At 46.7% G+C, this 20680-nt stretch overlaps 3 protein-coding genes across 9 annotated transcripts; 2 read left to right on the forward strand and 1 right to left on the reverse strand.

Moving 5' to 3' along the window:
- Positions 1 to 396: 396 nt before the first annotated feature.
- On the reverse strand, positions 397 to 2692 carry Dus3 (Dihydrouridine synthase 3). Its single transcript, XM_089465722.1, has 4 exons — positions 2537 to 2692; positions 2309 to 2471; positions 1955 to 2255; positions 397 to 1903 (listed from the first exon to the last, which is right to left on the reverse strand). The coding sequence occupies exons 1-4, from the start codon at positions 2566 to 2568 to the stop codon at positions 555 to 557; spliced, it is 1845 nt and encodes a 614-aa protein (XP_089321848.1). The 5' UTR covers positions 2569 to 2692; the 3' UTR covers positions 397 to 554.
- Positions 2693 to 2719: 27 nt separating this feature from the next.
- Positions 2720 to 4406, forward strand: LOC108611226 (GTP-binding protein 10 homolog). Its single transcript, XM_018003742.2, has 3 exons — positions 2720 to 2947; positions 2998 to 3523; positions 3579 to 4406. The coding sequence occupies exons 1-3, from the start codon at positions 2906 to 2908 to the stop codon at positions 4163 to 4165; spliced, it is 1155 nt and encodes a 384-aa protein (XP_017859231.1). The 5' UTR covers positions 2720 to 2905; the 3' UTR covers positions 4166 to 4406.
- Positions 4407 to 4492: 86 nt separating this feature from the next.
- On the forward strand, positions 4493 to 20541 carry LOC108611228 (uncharacterized). Of its 7 annotated transcripts, none has more exons than XM_018003744.2 (9): positions 4493 to 5622; positions 7568 to 7719; positions 7777 to 8106; positions 8175 to 8418; positions 8475 to 9551; positions 9878 to 12342; positions 12403 to 15456; positions 15582 to 18984; positions 19045 to 20541. In XM_018003744.2, the coding sequence occupies exons 1-9, from the start codon at positions 4938 to 4940 to the stop codon at positions 19464 to 19466; spliced, it is 11832 nt and encodes a 3943-aa protein (XP_017859233.1). In that variant the 5' UTR covers positions 4493 to 4937; the 3' UTR covers positions 19467 to 20541. The 7 variants fall into 7 exon arrangements, with proteins under 7 accessions (XP_017859233.1, XP_089321833.1, XP_089321838.1 ...); XM_089465707.1 differs by having other exon boundaries at positions 8175 to 8406; XM_089465712.1 differs by lacking the exon at positions 4493 to 5622 and adding an exon at positions 5643 to 6198.
- The last annotated feature ends 139 nt before the right edge of the window (positions 20542 to 20680 follow it).

Here is a 20680-nt window from a genome sequence, read left to right on the forward strand (position 1 = left end):
AAGTATAAAGCAGGATGTTAGTATACAACTTTGTATAGAAGTAAACTTAAATTAAGCCAAAGTCAATCTCTTGAGTTTTGTATACATGTTGGGGTTGGAAGTACGTTGTGTTGAGAATATTACAGAGTATGGCTAGCCAGAACTCTCTTAAAGTTATAAATTTTCGTAACTTTATCGATAGACTCAAATTCATATTCATAACCGGAAGACTCGTGATATTCAGCAATTGTTACAAACCACAGTTCAAATAGTCGATCGATGTTCCACAAATTCTTCTTCTTATATTAACAAACCCCATACTATGAGGAATAAGTTTCGTGCAACCAGTTATATCAGTGAACATCTCATGATTACATTAAAGTCAATCCTATTCATCTAAAATTGTAAATAGAGTCATTTTACATGGTATAGCTAAACGCTTTATTACATAACGTAACACATATGTATGTACATATTATAATACGAGTAGCAAACATTATTAGTTAACAACTGATGGGGAATTCCTTATGACTAAGCCAGGAGAAAATCACACTTGGGCTTCGCAATAATTATTCTTAGAAAGCATTCGCCTTGTGCTTGGGCACAAAGCTAAATCCGTGAGGTACCGGGCCGAGCAGCATTTCACTGAGGCGCACCCAGTCAGAGGCGTTGCCGGAGCTCATCAGTGTCTCCATTTCATCGCGTCCGCGATACTTTTGTGGCCTGGCATTGATTTTCTGTGGCGGCGACAGCTGCAGCTCCTCTGGTATGTAGCGGTAAAGGAACGATTGCCATTCGAGCAGAAAGCGTCGAGTGCTCTCCACGCCCTTAGTATCAGAGCCCCAGTGTTCCAGTCCGTAGTTGCAATAGCGCCGCATCATTTCGAACCGCTGCGTAGAGCTGGGTGAGCATGCTTTTTGCTCTTTGATCTCCTGGAAGATCCAAGGCTTGATTAACGCACCGCGTCCTATCATGACAGAGCTAACATGCGGAGCCAAAGCTCGTCGCTCTACGTAGTCCTCATAGCTCAGAATGTCGCCATTCCCAATCACGGGTATATGCTTTGCTTGCTTGGCGCACTCCTCAATGTACGTCCAGTTGGCTTGGCGCGTGTATCGCTGCTCCCTCGAACGTCCGTGCAAGGTAACAGCCGAGGCGCCCCATTCCTCCACCAGAGGCAGCAGCTCGTGGGCCACACTCTTGTCCGCATAGACCCCTGTGCGCATTTTCACAGTGAAAGGCAGCCGATCGGACAGCGCCGAGCAGCTGCGCACAGTCAGTTCCAGGATATTGGTGCGGCGCATCAGTGCACTGCCTCCGCCCTGTTGGTAGATGAGGTCAATGGGACAGCCTATATTAAGATCAATGAAGTCCACCCGCGATGTTTCGTGCAACACTTGCGCCGCCTGGCTAATCACATTCGGGTTGTTGCCACACAGCTGCACGCCAAACACGTTCTCGCTCTCATGACGCTTGGTCAGCGCCCATTCCTGCCCGAGACCCTTGAGCAGCGGGACAGCGCATGCCATCTCCCCACAGGTGATGTCTGCCCCGAACTCCTTGCAGATGCGACGAAATGGCAAATTGCCCACTGTGGTCAGCGGGGAGAGCAACAGCTTCTCTCGAAAATCGATGACAGGCTTTCGTTGCGCATCGCGTCCATGTGTTGTTTCATCTATAGCACTGCCAATGGGCTTGTTCGCCAATGACTGGTTCTCTGTTGATTCCTCGTTTTCTATAGGTGCTGCATCCTGCTGCTGGCATTCTTTCCCGCTCTTCTGTTCCTCTTTATCTTTGTCCTGCACCTCCTCCTCTTGCTGCTGCTGATCTTTCTTCCTTTCATCTCTGCGCTTCTCCGCCTTCTTGATCAACTCTTTGCTGCGACTAAAGTCGTAGTCGTGCTTGCGTAGACGTACCTGCAGTTCTGATTAAACAATATACCACCATTTACATCTTCACTTCAATTACACTTTACCTGAATTGATGCCATTGTACGTAGTCTGCGCAGCTTTTTCATCGTAATTTGGCCTCTTCATATTTCGTCCGTTTTCATCTGTGTGGGCTTTGGCAAAACGGCATGTTATGCCACGTGCACAATATCCCTTGGTGTCATACACGTAGCACTGCTCACCCAAATCCTCACCTTTGGCTGCTATAAATGCGTCCAGATCATGCACATAACGGCAATTCGGCACAGTGCAGGGCTCACCACCAGCGCCATCTATCAGCGAGTGGCACAAATGCGAGTAGCGCTCATCTTTGAACACGGGTCGATTCTAATGGAAAACTCTTTTATACAACAATAACTAAATGTGAAATAAATGTTTACTTTATTCTGGCCACGTTTGCGCTCTTTTTTGCCACTTCCACGCTTGCTCTGTGGCTCGTTTGTCGTTTCCTCGTTATCTAGGTGTTTTCTTTTGTTTGTTTCTCCATCAGTGGATGCATTAACTTCCCAGTTGTGGGCACCATTAGCTTCGGCTAACAAATACCTAATTTAATAAAAAAATCTAACTTTTATTTTTTAGACTTCAAAATGCACACAGGTATCACTTACTCCGGCTTAATGTAGCAAATCCCCGGTTCCATTTCACACACGCGTGAGTGTTCTAAAAATGAAATATAAGAAATACTTTAGTACCAATTAGAGATGTGCCAATTGCGTTACTGTTGTTCAACGAAAACAACAACAAGCAAACATGTGCTCAATCAGCTGTTTTTATCGATGACGTTCAGGAAAATGTATCGCTTCCAGTTGCTGCTCAACAAGTTAAATGCTATTTTTATTTAATACACAATACATAATTAAATGAAAATGTAATTTGATTGTCTGTGTGAACAAACTATTGCAATTATTGTAACTTATACCAGCATACTGCTACTGTTACCAGCATACTAGTCCACAGTTACTGATCAGCTGTTCGCGATGGTGCAACTGTTTAAGTTCCTGCTGAAATCCACAAAAACGGTTTGTAATAAAATATTAAATTAAAATGAAATTAATAATTTCTTGTACAGCCTGCGCGTGCACATTTTCGTTGCAACTTCTTGGACACTTTGCGTCTGACGGTACGCGGCGGACATGGTGGAAATGGCTTACCCAAATATGGAGGAGTTGGTGGGCAGGGCGGCTGCGTCTACTTCGTGGCTAAGGAGGGACTAACATTGCGGAAAGTGGCACAAAATATAAGAGAAAAGCGCGTTCAGGCGTCTAATGGCGAGGACAGCAGCAAAGTGAGCATATATGGAAAACGCGGCATGGACCAAAGAATAGAGGTGCCACTGGGAGTTCAGGTGTACGATGAGCAACAGCAGAAATTGCTTGCGGACCTCAACGAACCCGATTCCAGCTGCATTGTGGCGGGCGGAGGCACAGGCGGCTGCGTAGGAAACAATTTCATCGGTCGGCCAGGAGAAAGTCGCACGGTGCAGCTAGATCTCAAGTTGATTGCAGACGTGGGTTTGGTTGGGTTTCCCAATGCAGGCAAGAGCACACTGCTGAAGGCTATATCTAATGCGAAATCCAAGATAGCAGCGTATCCATGTATGCATTGATGTTCCTCAGTTTCAATTACTAAATCATTTGCTTCTCTTTGCAGTCACCACGATTCGGCCACAGGTCGGAACCGTGGAGTACGCTGACCTACGTTCCATAACTATTGCCGATCTTCCTGGTCTGATAGAAGGGGCACATGCCAACTTTGGCATGGGTCACAAGTTCCTGAAGCACATCGAGCGCACTCGCCTGCTGCTCTTCATGGTGGATATTTTCGGCTTTCAGCTGAGTCCGCGCCACGCACATCGCGACTGCCTGAGCAATATTTATGCACTAAACAAGGAGCTGGAGCTATACGATCCTGAATTGTTAGAGAAACCCTGCGTGTTGCTGATCAACAAAATGGACAAGGAAGGTGCTCAGGAGTTGCTATTAAATCTAAAGCCATGTCTTACAGACTTGAACAGCAGCCTATCCGCCTGTCCCGGTGAACTGCGTCCAAATAGAGTGATTAGATTTAAGCATATTTTACCTATATCTGCTAAAAACTCAGGGCGCATTATTCAAGTAAAGCAAAAGCTGCGTGGAACCCTCGATGAACTGGCGGAAGAGCAACTGGTCACAGACTCTAAAGTGCTCAAAGAGCAGTTGAAGCAACGAGTGGGCGTTATAGGTCCCAAAATAACATAATGAAAGCCAACTTTGTAGTTTTACCCCAAAAAAATAAAAATAGAGAAAAAAAAAATCATTTTTATTGTTTCTACTCGTGAAAAATTCTAATCGTATAAAATATCTATATAATACTGAAATTATATATTTTGTACGGGATCTGCGACGATACCTACCTACTGATCGATAACAATATTATTTTGTTAATGAGATCCATAATTATAAAGTTAATAATTCAAATAAACGGTGAATAAACCTATAACTTTGTAGCGATTTTTATTCATTTCGATAGCACGATAGAAAACATCGAAGATTACTGCGCCACCTAGCGATTATCACATCACTACGGTAACCACACGACACACACACTTGCAAATATACGCACATGCATGCACGCAGGAGTTTGTTGTGTCGCGTCGCGCTAAATCTACGAAACGAACGAAAAAATGTTAAAAATTCTGTGCTTGCGCTCAATGTAATTTCCAATTGGCGATCAATCCCTAAATAGTGAAAAATATGTCCAATTGGCTTGAGATCGACTTAATTGTGAATAAATATAATTGACATTTCGATACATACACAAACACATACATGCAAACATCTCTGCGAAGGGGGCAGAACACTGAAAAACTGGTATATAAAAGACGACGCCAAATGAAAAAGACAGCGCGCGCGAGCGAGAGAGATAAAACAGTAGTAGTATACTTCGGGTATTATTTTTTACTAATAGCCAATTGCATTGGTAAAACGAAAATTTGCCCAAAATCAACGACACGACATTATCTCTAACGTAATGTCACAACACAATAATCAACCGCATTCGCATTCGCATCAGCATCAACAACAACATCTCCACTACTATCAGCAGCAGCAGCAACATCAGCTACAGCAACAACAGCAACAACACCAGCAGCATCAGCATTTACAACATAAACAAATACAGCAGCACAGTTGGTACTCACATGTTGCTTCCTACCCGCCCCAACAGCCGCACCCGTATGCGACACCCTGCAAGAGCGGCAACAACAACAACAATAACATTATGAATGCATACGGAGCGGGTGGGACGCACTATTACGGGGCTGCTACTGCTACTGCTGCTGCGGGGGTGGGATATAACCTTGAAGCTAATACTGTGGCCTATGCGCACAACCAGCTGCTGCAATACCAGCAAGAACAACAACAACAGCAGCAACATCAACAACAGCAGCAACATCAACAACAGCACACCAGTCAACGCTCGTATATGCCGCACAGCATAATGCACAGCTCCTATCCATATATTAAGAGCGAGCCATTGGAGCTGCCCGACGAAAGACAACGCCATCAACAACATCAAACGCACCAGCAGCAGCAGCCGCAGCATCAACAGCAACAGCAGCACCTACAACAACATTTTCAAAATCCAATGGCACCGCCGCCAGCACCCGCCTCCAATCGCCACACGCTTGATGCTAGCGGCGAAATGATAATAAAATGTAAGTATCGAGCTTTAGGGATATCGATATCCACATACGCACACAGCCATGCAAATATACTAGCTGTAATAAGCCATTGGTTCTAGATTGGGGCATAGAGATGAGATCATATTTGATATTTATGTCATGACACGAAATATTTAGAGTCAATTTTAATTGAATATAATTAGATATTGTAGCTTTAATTTTTATCTTTAGAAACATTGATTATTGAATCGATTTTTATTATCAATAATATTATCAACTACTAATTAAGAAGTAAAGTATAGGTTTCAAAAGAAAAATTGATTTTCTTATTGCAATTTTGATTATTGTGACAATCTCATCAATCAATTCGGCTACGAAAAGATGAATTCAATATAAGAGTCATTCGTGCCGCGCAAATTATTGGAATCGTGTTTCGTGCTCGTAAATATGCATACCACCATATCTAATTGCTACGGACGCACTCATATAGTCAGAGCGTAACAACAACAAGACTGAGAGTGTAAGTGATTGAGTGCGAATGAGAGAGAGGGAGAGAGAGTGCGCTCCCAGTTACTGTTACTTGGGCGCCCATATATTTTGTCGTATAGCGTAAGTAGCAGTAATTTCAGCTCCGCTTTTGGCGTCGCCGAATCAATAAAGCGTTTGGTTACAGAGTTGAGTTACGCTGAGACTTTTAGCGGTTGTTTCGGTCGGTTGTTTTTCGGTAGGTTCGCTAGGTTTTCAATTTTCGGTTTTGTTTTGTCCGCCTCCGTATCTGTACCTTTGTTTCGGAGTGCTTTAGTCGTTTTTTGCTCTGTGTATGTATCTACATATCTAGTCGATATATATTTTAGGCACCTACAATATATACATATACCATCGTCACATAAGCTCAGCTGAATAGATACGTCAAATTACCGGGTATAATCCTAATGATTATGTACCCTGTCTCCAATCCGACATTAATAGACTTTATATTGGTTATGTGTGCTTTAATGTATGTATATTTGTTAATTCACACTTTTAAGTCTCGAATCTTATGTAACTCTTAGGTTCTCAAATATTTTATAACCTATGAACACATAACTGCCTAATAGGGCGGGGTCTCAAGAATAAATAAAAATGTTAATCCATTTTTTGTACAATTTTGTTAAAAACATTTCTGGAAAACTAAGAAATATTTTCTCATATGTGTATAGATTTGTGTGTAGGAAAGAAAAAAGAAAAATTCCCTCTTCTGTTATCTCTACATTCATGCTTATCAAAGAAGAGAGAGCAATTGAAACAAACTAACAAAATGAATGCACACGTAAAACCATAGAAACTGAAACTTTTCTAGAATATACTTTTACATACAAAGTGTAAATATTCATTACATACACATGCATATTCACGAAGGCAAACATACGTGCATACATACATATGTAAATTTTCCGTGGTTAAATGAAGAAATCTTATTAACTCCATTTTTATTATAAATCAATTTTGTATTAACTTTTATTAAATTCAGTGATGCAAATTTTTGTTGTTGTGCAATTCATTTAGCATATGTTTGACTATTTTTAGCAATATATGCTATATATGAATTATACAATATGAAAAAATTCTCCAAGACATTTCTCTGTGAGTTCATATTGAATTTTTCAATCCTAATTGATCATACTCCCCTCCCACCATATTCTTATTTTTTCCAAGATAAAAAAAAAAAAAAAAAATTGAATATAGTAATAATATTAAATATAATTACATATAGATATATATGGAGAAATTAGAAATTATTATAATTTTTCCATTTGCAATTTTGAACATAAGATTTGTGCCGATAAACTTGTAAAAATAGATTTCTAAAATTAAAATAAATTTCATTAAAGCCCAACAAAGTCAGCAGAGTGAAATTAGTTTGATAAAGAACTGAGATAATAAATGTATTCAATAAATAAAAAAAAAAAATTGTTTATATCAATTTGGTTTTTGGCAGCGGAGCCCATTGACGAACATGCGTTCAAGTCCAACTATATTGATGATAATACGCCCTTTGCCGATTTTAGTAAATTTCCCGAATTCGGCGACGAAATGCTGAGTCCAAAGATGGAGCTAACTGTAAAAGATGATGCCTATGGCAACCAAAAGGTGAGCTGTAAAAGAATAAAAATATATATTATTATATAATTTTCTTTTGTATTGTAGAATCCGCTCAGCTTTCCTCGCCGAAAGCTGCAAACGGAACGTTCCTCGGAGAGCCTGCCCATCTGCCAACGCTGCAAGGAGGTGTTCTTTAAGAAACAAATCTATTTGCGGCATGTGGCCGAGAGCAGTTGCACGATCCAAGAGTACGACTACAAGTGCAATATCTGTCCCATGTCCTTCATGGGCGCCGAGGATATACAGAAGCACAAGCAACTGCACCGCGCTGACAAGTTCTTCTGTCACAAATACTGTGGCAAGTACTTTGACAATATTGCCGATTGCGAGTCGCATGAGTACATGGAACACGACTACGACAGCTTTGTTTGCAATGTAAGAAGGGAGAAACCCATCATTTCTATACGAGGAAGCCTACACTAGTTATAATTTATCATTTGCAGATGTGCTCAATGACATTTCCTACGCGCGAACAGCTTTACGCCCATTTGCCGCAGCACAAGTTTCAGCAGCGCTTCGATTGCCCGATTTGCCGCTTATGGTATCAAACCGCGCTCGAGTTGCACGAGCATCGCCTAGCGGCCCCATACTTTTGCGGCAAGTACTATGCAGCAGCACATCAGCAACAGCAGCTGTCGGAGCAGAGCAACTACAAACTGCAGGATTGCCACATGGGTACGATAGAGAGTAAGTCTTGGTTTCTCCGACTGCTTTGCGCTTATAGTAATGTTCTTGCTCTGCAGTGACTGCGTCTCAGCATAAAGCAAATGCGTTGCCTGCCACGGCGGCGCTTAGTTCCTTGCTACATCAGCGTCAAGCGAATGCTGATGGTGGCGCCTCCCTCTTTAACTCTTCCTTGAAGAACGAGCCGAGTGTTAAGCTGGAGCGAAGCTACAGCAACTCGACCAGCGAGTCCGGATATAGCATGCACGACAACAGCGGCTACAACAATGCATATGGGAGCGACAACTCGCTGCATGCGAGCGGCGTTGCAATCGGTGGACCGCAGGCACATTCCTCCACGCTGGATGAATCGGAAGATGCGCTGTGCTGCGTGCCATTGTGTGGAGTGCGCAAAAGCACCAGCCCAACTCTGCAGTTCTTCACGTTTCCCAAGGACGAGAAGTATCTGCATCAATGGCTGCACAATCTCAAAATGTTTCACATACCTGCGTCGAGCTATGCCAGTTTTCGCATTTGTAGCATGCATTTCCCGAAGCGTTGTATAAATCGCTATTCGCTGTGCTATTGGGCAGTGCCCACGTTCAACCTGGGCCACGACGATGTCGCAAATTTGTATCAGAATCGAGAGTTGACCAACACATTTACCACCGGAGAGGTGGCTCGGTGCAGCATGCCCAATTGCACGAGCCAGCGTGGCGAAAGTAATCTCAAGTTTTACAATTTTCCGAAAGACATCAAGAGTCTGATCAAATGGTGCCAGAACGCACGTCTGCCCGTCCAGGCCAAAGAGCCGCGTCACTTCTGCAGTCGGCACTTCGAGGAGCGTTGCATTGGCAAATTCCGACTGAAACCCTGGGCTGTACCTACGCTCCATTTGGGAGCTCAGTATGGCAAGATTCATGACAATCCGAAGAATCTGTATGTTGAGGAGAAACGTTGCTGCCTGAACTTTTGTCGCCGCAGTCGCTCCTCGGACTTCAATATGTCGCTTTACCGGTTCCCCAGAGATGAGGTATTGCTGCGTCGCTGGTGCTATAACTTGAGACTCGACCCGGCAGTGTATCGTGGAAAAAATCACAAAATTTGCAGTGCTCACTTTATTAAGGAAGCCCTCGGGTTACGGAAATTGTCGCCAGGTAAGCAATTAATTAATAAATTATTTATATACTAAAAATCTCAGTTTACCTTTGAGTGAATTAATTCGTTTTACAACATGAGCGTTTTACAACATGAGCAAATTGAGTACTAATTCTAGAAAACGAATGGTACAAATATTGAATGCAATGACATGGTCCGTTTATCATCCAGAATCGCTTTAATAATATATGTTATATGAATATGTTTACTATCTGAAAATTGATATTCAATGACTTGTTGAATATTCTTTATACTCGTAGCCTTTATATTTAAATTTGCATTTAAATTAATACATTTACATTTACATTTGCATTTACATTTACAGGCGCTGTGCCAACTCTACACCTGGGCCACAATGACACCTTCAACATCTACGAAAATGAACTGTGGCCTCCTCCCACGGCCTCGACGCCCACCCATCATAATCATCATCAGCAACAACAGCTGCAACAACACCACATGCAGCAGCATCAACAGCAGCTGCCGCAGCAGCAGGTTCATCACAAATATCAGAGGCACTCTGCTGCGTCCACTTCCTCGTCGGCCAGCTCTACATCCCACTATGTAGATCCGGAGCTAAGTGCCTCCTACATGGCCATGGGCATGGGCTCTGGCAACTCATCCTCTGGGCTGAATGTGAGCGACAGCATGGACGTCTGCTGTGTGCCCAGCTGCGAAAGCAAGCGACACAACAATGAGAACATCACATTCCATACGATACCTAGGCGCCCGGAGCAGATGCGCAAATGGTGTCACAATCTGCGTATACCCGAGGACAAGATGCACAAGGGCATGCGCATATGCAGCCTGCATTTTGAGCCCTATTGCATTGGCGGCTGCATGCGTCCGTTCGCGGTGCCAACGCTGCATTTGGGCCACGACGAAGAGGACATTCATCGCAATCCGGATGTAATCAAGAAGCTGAACATACGCGAGACCTGTTGCGTGGCAGTGTGCAAACGCAATCGGGATCGGGACCACGCCAATCTGCATCGTTTTCCCAGCAATGTGGCGCTGCTAACCAAATGGTGTGCCAATTTGCAGCGCACTGTTCCGGATGGGATCAAACTCTTCAACGATGCTATTTGCGAGGTTCATTTCGAGGAACGGTGCTTACGTAATAAGCGGCTAGAGAAGTGGGCAGTGCCCACTCTTATGCTCGGCCACGATAACATTCCCTATCCTCTTCCCACTCCAGAGCAGGTGGCCGAGTTCTATGCTCGACCAAGTGCTCCAAACAATGGCGAAGAACAGGGTGAATGCTGTGTGGAGACCTGTAAGCGCAATCCCAGCGTGGATGACATCAAGCTCTATCGACCGCCGGAGGAGTCCCAAGTGCTGACCAAATGGGCGCATAATCTGCAGATAGACATCGCTCAGCTGCCTTCCATGCGGATCTGCAATCTACACTTCGAAGCTCACTGCATAGGCAAGCGAATGCGTCCGTGGGCCATACCCACGCTCAATCTTGCCACTAATGTAGAGAATCTCTTTGAGAACCCCGAGCAGCAGATGCTGTACAAGCGCCGCACCTCCCATCTTAGCGTGCAAAGAGAAGGAAGTGGTGGAAGCATTACCAAGCCCACCTGGGTGCCACGCTGCTGTCTGCCCCACTGCCGCAAGGTGCGCGCTTTGCACAACGTCCAGCTATATCGGTTTCCCAAACTCAATCGCGCCACGTTGGCAAAGTGGGCGCACAATCTGCAAGTTCCGATGGTTGGAAGTGCTCAGAGACGTCTGTGCTCCGCGCACTTTGAGCCTCATGTCCTTAGCAAGAAGTGCCCAGTGCCGCTAGCGGTGCCTACGCTCGATCTCAATACTCCACCAGGCTACAAGATTTACCAGAACCCAGCCAAGATCAAAGCAAACAAGCTGTGCATGCAACGCGTCTGCATTGTGGAGAGCTGTCGTCGGCAGCGTGGTCAGGGTGTCCAGCTCTTCCGGCTGCCCCACAACCCCACCCAGCTGCGCAAGTGGATGCACAACATACGCATGCGACCGCGCGGTGCCATGCGACAACAGTACCGCATCTGCTCGCGGCACTTTGAGACGCACTCGTTCAATGGCAAGCGCTTGAGTACTGGCGCCATTCCGACTCTCGAGCTGGGCCATCAGGACGACGACATCTATCCGAATGAGGCGCAGTCGTTTGTCGAGGAGCACTGCGCTATCGAGGGCTGTAACGCCTCCAAGGATCAGCCGGATGTGCGGCTCTTCCGGTTCCCCAACGACGACGAGGATCTGCTGTGGAAGTGGTGCAACAATCTGAAGATGAATCCAATTGATTGCATTGGCATGCGCATCTGCAACAGGCACTTCGAGCCCGATTGTATTGGTTCCAAGCATCTCTACAAGTGGGCCATTCCCACGCTGATGCTTGGACACGACGATGTCCAGATTGAGCTGATATCCAATCCGAAGCCGGAAGCTCGTTACGTAGACCCAGTGTTTAAGTGCTGCGTTCCCACCTGTGGCAAGACTCGCAAATTCGATGAGGTGCAGATGAATAGCTTTCCCAAGGATCCGGTCCTCTTCGAGCGCTGGCGCCACAATCTCCGACTCGACCATCTCAATTTCAAGGAGCGCGAGCGCTATAAGATTTGTAATGCTCATTTTGAAGACATATGCATCGGCAAGACGCGTCTCAATCTAGGCTCCATACCTACACTGGAGTTGGGACACGACGAGACGGAAGACCTGTACCGTGTGAATCCCGATGAGCTGCAGAGCAATATGTTTGGACGGCACCAGCGCGTGGGTATTAAACAGGGGGAGCACTTTACTAGACAGGTGAGTAGCTCAGCGCACTTTGTGTATTCAATTTATTACCAAATATATATATTTCTCCAGGTGAAGTTCAAGCGATCCACGCCCCAGCTCACGTGCTGTGTTCGCAGCTGTCCACGCAACAAATGGGTAGAAAGCGGAGCTCGTTTGTTTCCCTTTCCCACGGGCAAGCAACAGCAGAACAAGTGGCGTCATAATCTCCGACTAAAAGCTGGCGAAGTGGATAGGACGACACGTGTTTGCAGCGCCCATTTCAATCGCCGCTGCATTGATGGCAAACAGCTAAGAGGATGGGCCATGCCCACACTGCAGCTGGGCCACCAGGAGACGAACATTTATGAGAATCCAAAGAACATCCCGGGCTTCTTTACTCCCACCTGTGCGTTGGCCCATTGTCGCAAAAGGCGGAGCATTGACAATGATTTGCGCACCTATCGCTATCCGCGCAATGAGGAGCTGCTTGAGAAGTGGCGTGTGAATCTCCGCCTCGCACCAGATCAATGTCGCGGTCGCATATGTGCGGATCATTTTGAACCCATGGTGCGTGGAAAGCTAAAGCTAAAGACGGGGGCAGTGCCGACGCTGAAGCTGGGCCACGATGAGGGCGTAGTCTTCGACAACGAGGCTATTAAGGCAGGCCTGCAGCAGCAGGAGGAGGAAGAGGAGCATGAAGGTGGAGAGGTGGCGAACAGCTTGGACTCGCTTGTTAGGGTGAAGAACGAGCTAAATGAAGAGGATCAGTCAATGGCAAACGACGAGCAGACAGAAGAACAGGATGATGATGACGAGGAGCAGACGAATCATCAATCAGAAGAAGAGGAGCAGCAAGAGCATGGCTACTTTGATCCCTTGGAGCTTGTAGAGACTTTTGCAGAGCAGCACAGCGAAGATGAACAGCTCTACAATAACGAAGATGACGAGGTTGATGACAACATGGAAGAGGAGGATATACCCGGCAACGATGATGAGCTGTTGCTCCCCGATACTCTACCTATTCAAATAGCTCTTCCTCCGAGACGTCAAAAGAGAACTGTGAATAATGTGACGCCCATATGCTGCCTTAAGCACTGCCGTAAGGAGCGTACTGCTACCCATCAGCTAAGCACCTTCGGCTTTCCCAAGGATCCGCAGCAACTGTTCAAATGGAGTGCAAACCTGCAAATAGATATAGACGATTGTGTTGGGCGCGTTTGCATTGAGCACTTCGAGGCGGAGATGTTAGGCACGCGCAAGCTGAAGCAAAACGCTGTGCCCACCTTGAATTTGGGCCATGATACACCCCTTAGCTATCGTTGCAATGGCCAAGCTGCGGACATCCATGATGCGCAATCACAGCAGCATTCGGTTTTTCGGCTTTGGAGCCTGAAACACTGTCGCAAAAGGAAAGATTTGTTCACGACGCCAACGACGCCAACGACGCCAACGACGCCAACGACGCCAACGACGACAACGACGCCAACGACGCCAACGACGACAGCGACGCCAACGACGACAGCGACGCCAACGACGCCAACGACGACAGCGTCGCCAACGACACCGGCGACGCCAGCGACGACAACGACGCCAGCGACGACAACGATGCTAGCGACGACAACGATGCCAATGACGCCAGCGGTGACAACGACGACGACGACAATGCCGGAAAAGTCGCCAACGACAACGACGACGACACTGACGGAAGCGTTCCCAACGACAACGACGATGACGACGACGACGACAGCAAATCTAGCAGCGATGACGACTAAGCGCGTGTGCTGCGTGTCCAGTTGTGGAAAGGAATGGCAGCTGCATGCCGCTAACCTGCGACGCATGCCAAGAGATCGTTTGTTGCTGCGCAAGTGGCTGCACAATTTAAAGCTGCCTACCAATTTGAACCACAACCAGACGTATGTGTGCGAGGATCATTTCGAGGATCAGGCAGTGTTGCCCACCTTGCGCCTAGGCCATACGGATAGTAACATTTATCGTAGCCACAACTCAATCAATGGCATTGGCTGCCTGGTGCCCAGCTGTCCATGTGCTCGCCTCTCTCGTGGCTACCCCCTGCCCGAGCATCCCCAAGTGCGAGAGGCGTGGCTGCAGTGGCTGCAATTACCGCCTCGTTCTCCACAAACGTCGAGCCACGAGCAGCTGTGCATCATGCACTACATGCAGCTGTTCGAGCAGGTGCCGTTGCCGGAGCAGTTACCTGAGATAGTGCTGTGCGAGCTAAGGGAAACGTACGAGCTCATCGCCACATCCACCATTGCCATGGAGCTGCGCTGTTCAGTGCCCGGCTGCCAAACCAAATTCACAGACAAAGTGCATCTCACCAGGCTTCCAACATGCCAACGTACCCGCGCCAAGTGGCTGCACAATACGAAAATTGACTACGATCCGGATCGCGAGCGCTCCTATCGCATCTGCTTACGGCACTTCGAGCCCCATACCCTGGGCGCAGTGCGTCCTAGGCTAGGAGCGGTGCCTACACTGCACCTCAACCACAACGACCCGGATATTTATAAGAATCTCAAGCTGGAAGACAACGCTGATGGCGCACTAACCCAGCAAGGTGTGCCTCTTGAAATGCCGCTACGAATCAAGACGGAGCTACCGCTTTACCTCTCCGTCAGTCCGACGGCCAGCGCGAGCGGAAGTCCAAGTCCTCGGGGTAAGCTGCGCACCTGTTGCATTGCCAGCTGTGGCCAGCAGGAGAACGCACTCACCCATCTGTTTCGCTTTCCCACTATCGAGACTGCGCTGCGCAAGTGGCTGGTGAACACGCAGCAGCAGCCGCGTCTCGTGGATACACAGCATCTGTTTGTGTGCCAGGAACACTTCGAGCCAGACGCCATTTACAAGAGGCAGTTGCGCAGCTGGGCGGTGCCGACGCTGAAGCTGGGTCACGATGGTCATATCATACCCAATGCTCGGCACAATGGCAACATTGCTGACAACAAGGAGGATAGGCAGGCGCTGCAGTACATCTATGCGAACTTCTGCTCCGTTCTCACCTGCTTTCAGCAGCGCAGCGACCAGCTGCGCCTCTTTGCTTACCCTACGGATCGGCCCACCCTGCGCCGATGGGCTGCCAATTGCAAGCATCGTTCCATGCAGGCCAGCAGCGATGGATTTCAGGTAGGAGCAGATCTCAGCCTATATACGCATATATTCCTGTCTTGTCGAGTCAATATGCCTATATTAGTCTTTCAGACAGCTTGAGTTTGTGTAGGCAAAAATCTGACGGATCTTATGTTTTGCAGGTGTGCCAGTCTCATTTCGCGGACGACTGCTTCGACCCTGAATCTGGGCAACTGAAGGAGGATGCTGTGCCCACTCTCGAACTGAGCCGACCCATCTACGAGATGCGCTGCTTAGTCAATGGCTGCGTTATGGAGGAGGGTGCAAAGCGTCCTCGCCTATTTAAAATACCAAAGCGGACACATCAGATGGAGGATTGGTGTCATAACTTGCGCATTGATGCGGCGTCTTTGGTGGGCCAGGAGCCGCATGTCTGTGAACGGCACTTCGAGGCGCACTGCTTCAATGCGGACAATCTGTTACGCCAAGCTGCACGACCCACACTTCATTTGGGCCACGATGACCTGCTAGATGTGCTGCCCAATCCGGCCAGCTGGGAGGAGGAAGCCCACGTATGCGTTGTGCCCAGCTGTGGACGCTCGAAGGATGCGGATAACGTGCAGTTATTCGGGCTGCCAAAGTCGAAGTTTCTAGTGGAGAAATGGCTGCAGAATTTCCGCCTCGATCCTAACAAGGTTCCAGTGAAAGGCCGTCGCATATGCAGCGTGCACTTCGAGCCCAGCTGCATAGACAGTGACCGTCTACGTGTAGGTGCCATGCCTACACTCCACTTGGGACACGCTGAGACAGATAACATACACGAAAGCATCAAAGAGCTGCCAATGTCGGCTCGGTCCCGGCGTTTTCGTATCCACTGCGACTGTTGCTACCCAGATTGCGTGGAACTGCAAAAGGGCTTTCAGAAAATTACCTACGATTTGCCACAAGGGCTGGCACTGCGTGAAACATGGCTGTCGTATCTGGGATTAGAGGAACTCGATCAGCAGCAGCCGCTCAAACTCTGCCCGCTGCACTTGATTATGCTGTACGAGGAGTTCCCTGAATCGGCGGAGGAGGAACTGCTCACATCCAGCTACGAAGCTGCTCGCAACAGTGTGCGCATTCGCATCGCCAGCTGCGCTGTGCGTGGCTGCAGGACTCTAAGGCCTAGAGATGAGCATTGCCTGCACTTGTCGCCCACGCGCCGTGATGTGCTCGAGCTGTGGCTGGACAACATGCGGATACCTTACAATGATAATGAGCGTTACAAGTTTCGGGTGTGCGGCAGGCACTTCGAGTCCAATTGCCTAGTGGAGAAGGCGCGACGACTAAAGTCCTGGAGTGTGCCTACGTTGGAGTTGCCAGAGCCACCAGTGCATCAGAATCCTACGGAGGAGCAGTGGCAACGCATGAATGAGCAACTATCCGCACTGCAGGCATTGGAAGCCAGTGTTGAGCTGAATGATAAGCAGAAGCAAAGGGAAATGCGGAATATAAAATATGCGATGCATAAGCACGAAATACTGGAGCAGGAGGACGACCAGGGGCAGGAGGACGAGCAGGAACAGGAAGAGTCGCAAATCAAACTGGAATCACAGCTCAAGCAGGAGCCTCTATCTGTGTACGAAGATGACTATTATGAAGAGCAGCCGCAAGAGATGCAGGAGCTGGAGGTGCTACTCGAGGTGGGGCACGTAGAGAAGTGCACCACCTATGAGCAGATGGACACAGAGCCCTCCATAAGTTATGCCGAACAGCCGTCGCATAATCCTTCAGGTCCGTCACATCCACTAGGTAGCGGAGCAGTAAACGGCAATAGCTCTCGCTACAGCGCGAGGCATTGCAGCGTGCGAGGTTGCAGTGTGACGGTGCTGGATGTGGACGGCAATCTGAAGTTGCACAAGTTTCCCACATCGATAGATGCTATGGAGAAGTGGATGCACAATACCCAGGTGAATGTAGACATCAACTTTGCGTGGCGCTTTCGCATTTGCAGCTATCATTTTGTCCCTGAGTGCTTCAATGGATCGCGCATTAGACGTGGAGCCATGCCCACGTTGCGTTTGGGGTCCCGCCGTCCTGCGCGTATCTATGATAACGAATTCAATGTTCAGCAGGAACCGACGGAAGCGAATGCAGTGGAAGAGCAGTCTCTACTGCCTGTTGGGGACTCCACGCTTGACATAAAATTGCGCCTGCCCTGTCCCGCTCCGCCTCGCAAATCCAGCAAGTTCTGTCAGATCGACGGCTGCTCGAATCATCTGACCAGTGAAAATTTAACACTTCACAAGTTCCCACACTCGGCGGACATGTGCGCCAAGTGGCAGCACAACACGCAGGTGCCCTTCGATCCAGAGTACCGTTGGCGCTATCGCATCTGCAGCGCACACTTTGAACCCATCTGCCTGGGCAACATGCGACTGATGCAAGGCAGTGTGCCCACCCTGAAGCTGGGGCCCCGCGCACCTAAGCAGCTCTTTGACAATGACTTTTTGGTCATTGGCTTGCGCTCGGATAAGGATATGCATAGCGAACAAAACTTCACTGTAAAGCATGAGCAAGCGCAGCCATTCGAGGAGGATGATTCGGTGCAGGCACAGGAGCAGGAGGCGGAACAGGAACAGGACTTAAGTATGCTAGAGCCACAACTCCAATTGCATGAAGGTCAGGAAGAGGTGGAGCATGAGGACAATTATTTGAACTGCAATAACAATTGGAATGAGCGCAGCATTAAGCAGGAGAAGTGCAGCGACAACAGCTACTATAATCCGGTCAAGTCGGGCTATGACAAGTGCTCCCTAATCCATTGTCAGCGCCAGCGCTCACAGCATGGCGTGCACATCTATAAATTTCCACGTTCCCGCCAGCTTCAGCAACACTGGATGCACAATTTGCGTATCCGATACGACGAACGGCGACCATGGAAGACCATGATATGCAGCGCGCACTTTGAGCCGCGATGCATACGACTAAGAAAGCTCCGTCCCTGGGCAGTGCCTACCTTGGACCTGGGCGAAAATGTGCCGGAGCAACTCTACACGAACGAGCAAAGCCAGCAGCAGATGGAGGTGGGTAGCGAAGGTGAGGCAGACGGCTATGATTATGATGTGGACGATACTATGTTGGAGGATTACAACGATGATTACGAAGACAATGGGTCGGAGCAGCTGCCTGCGGAACCACAGCTCAAACGAGAGCGTCCTTCACGCTGCGATCCCTGCCCTCCTGGCCAGTTGCAGCCATGGAAAATAAAACAATGCTGTTTGCCCCACTGTCGCAGGCCACGAGGCGATGGCATCAAACTCTTCCGACTGCCCAACAACATTGGCGCCATACGTAAATGGGAGCAGGCGACAGGCATGCGCTTTATTCCATCGCAGCGCAACACTAAGCTCATCTGTAGCCGTCATTTTGATCCGCAACTGATTGGCGTTCGTCGCCTTTTCACCAATGCCGTGCCAACAAGGAATCTTGGTCCAAATATTAAAGAGCCGGAGCTGCCTGAGTTGCCGGAATGTACTCCACGCTGTTGCATCACTGACTGCGAACACAATGGATTAGTCAAGCTGCATAAGTTTCCAAGTGGTAAGCCGTAGAGAAAGCATTCTGTATAATTTTTTTAATCAGATTCTTATTTTGTCACAGATCCTTTGCTGCTTCATCAATGGTGCCAAGCCCTAGATTTGCCGGAGGTACAACGCTACTCTGGTAAACACATTTGTGCAGTCCATCTACCTGCGAAGGCATTCAGTTGCCTCATTTGTGGCGTTGAGGATGTGCAGCTGCCCATGCAAGACTTCCCCGATAACCGCAATCAGCGAGTCAAGTGGTGCTATAATCTTAAAATCGAACCCATTGCCAAGTGGGACAATACGAAACACATCTGCTCTAAACACTTTGAGAGTTATTGTTTCATAGAGCCGGGTCGTCTGCTCCCGGACGCAATGCCTACATTGCATTTGACGCACAATGATAACAACATATTTCTCAACGAGTATGCTATGAACAATCCTAAGATGCTCTGCATCAAGGATGAGCCCCTAGAAAGTGACGATTTGATGCTATAACAGTAGCACTCTAAGCCGAAAGTATCGTATTGATTTTTAGTAAATTATGTGAGACACAAACAATACTGATAAACACGGCCAGCTGTGTCGATAAAGTTAGCTCCGGCTGCATAAGCCTTTGATTTTGGCAACTGTTTTGATAGCCAAACTATGGCTTTGCATTACATCAATATGCCATTGCTATCTCTTTTATACTTATAAAAACTATACTTCGAAATGTGGTCAAGGAAGATTGCTGTCAAATTTTGCAGGTTCAGCCAAACCGCATTTCTTGAATATTTGACTTTTGGAATAATTTGGCTACAATCCGAACGGTGCTCGTCACGGAATTCAGGATGTTTATCTAATATATGTTTGGAGTAGGAGTGTCACGTCCCAATGTCTATAAGCCATTTCATTTGAAATTAGTGTTAGTCTCAAATAATTTAAAAATATTTAATATATATACATTTAATCACTAAGTATCTCTAAGTATTTATGAAAGAAGTACCACGTCTACCCAAACTAATCTTAAGTAGAAACCAAACGCCCTTTCCACTCCTATTCGTAATGTAACGGATTAGCTAATCTATATATACATATATATATATATATATGTTTTACGTATATAATATAGTTGTCTAATTAATTAGTAATCGAGTGATTTTATAAACCTTATGGCCATATGATTTAACTTTTACGTAGACACAAAATGTTCCTTGTTTAGTATTTGATTTTTTAAATTGTTTTACTGTTAGTGTAGTATTATTATCATAAGTAGATCACAGCTCCTCATACCCTAAAGGCTAAAAGATAACTGTGTGGGATATGTCCTTAAATATCAAATGTTAGTATTGACCATTGGAAATGATCAACACCTACTATTTCTCCGTATTGTAAGACTCTGCTGGCAGCTAAAACTGAACTATTTCCATGAGGATTGCATCAAACAATATGACTATCGACCTATCGTACTCTTTTTAATATCAAATAAGCATATATATAAATATATATATGTAAACCTGTAGCATATACAAAAGTACTTGGTGTCTTATAAAATATACATAATAAATAAAACTCTTATATTACTAAGAAATTACACTTGGTTTTGACCTATATACATTACATATCATATATATATATATATATATATATATATATATAGAGCAAGGTAGGAAAAAAGTTAAAAGTACGTCTTAAAATATACTTATATTAAATGCTGAAGATGTAAGAAA

Source organism: Drosophila arizonae, chromosome 3 (genome assembly GCF_054131065.1).
Source record: "Drosophila arizonae isolate 15081-1271.41 chromosome 3, UAZ_ARI_1.0, whole genome shotgun sequence".
In the NCBI taxonomy this organism is placed as follows: domain Eukaryota; kingdom Metazoa; phylum Arthropoda; class Insecta; order Diptera; family Drosophilidae; genus Drosophila; species Drosophila arizonae.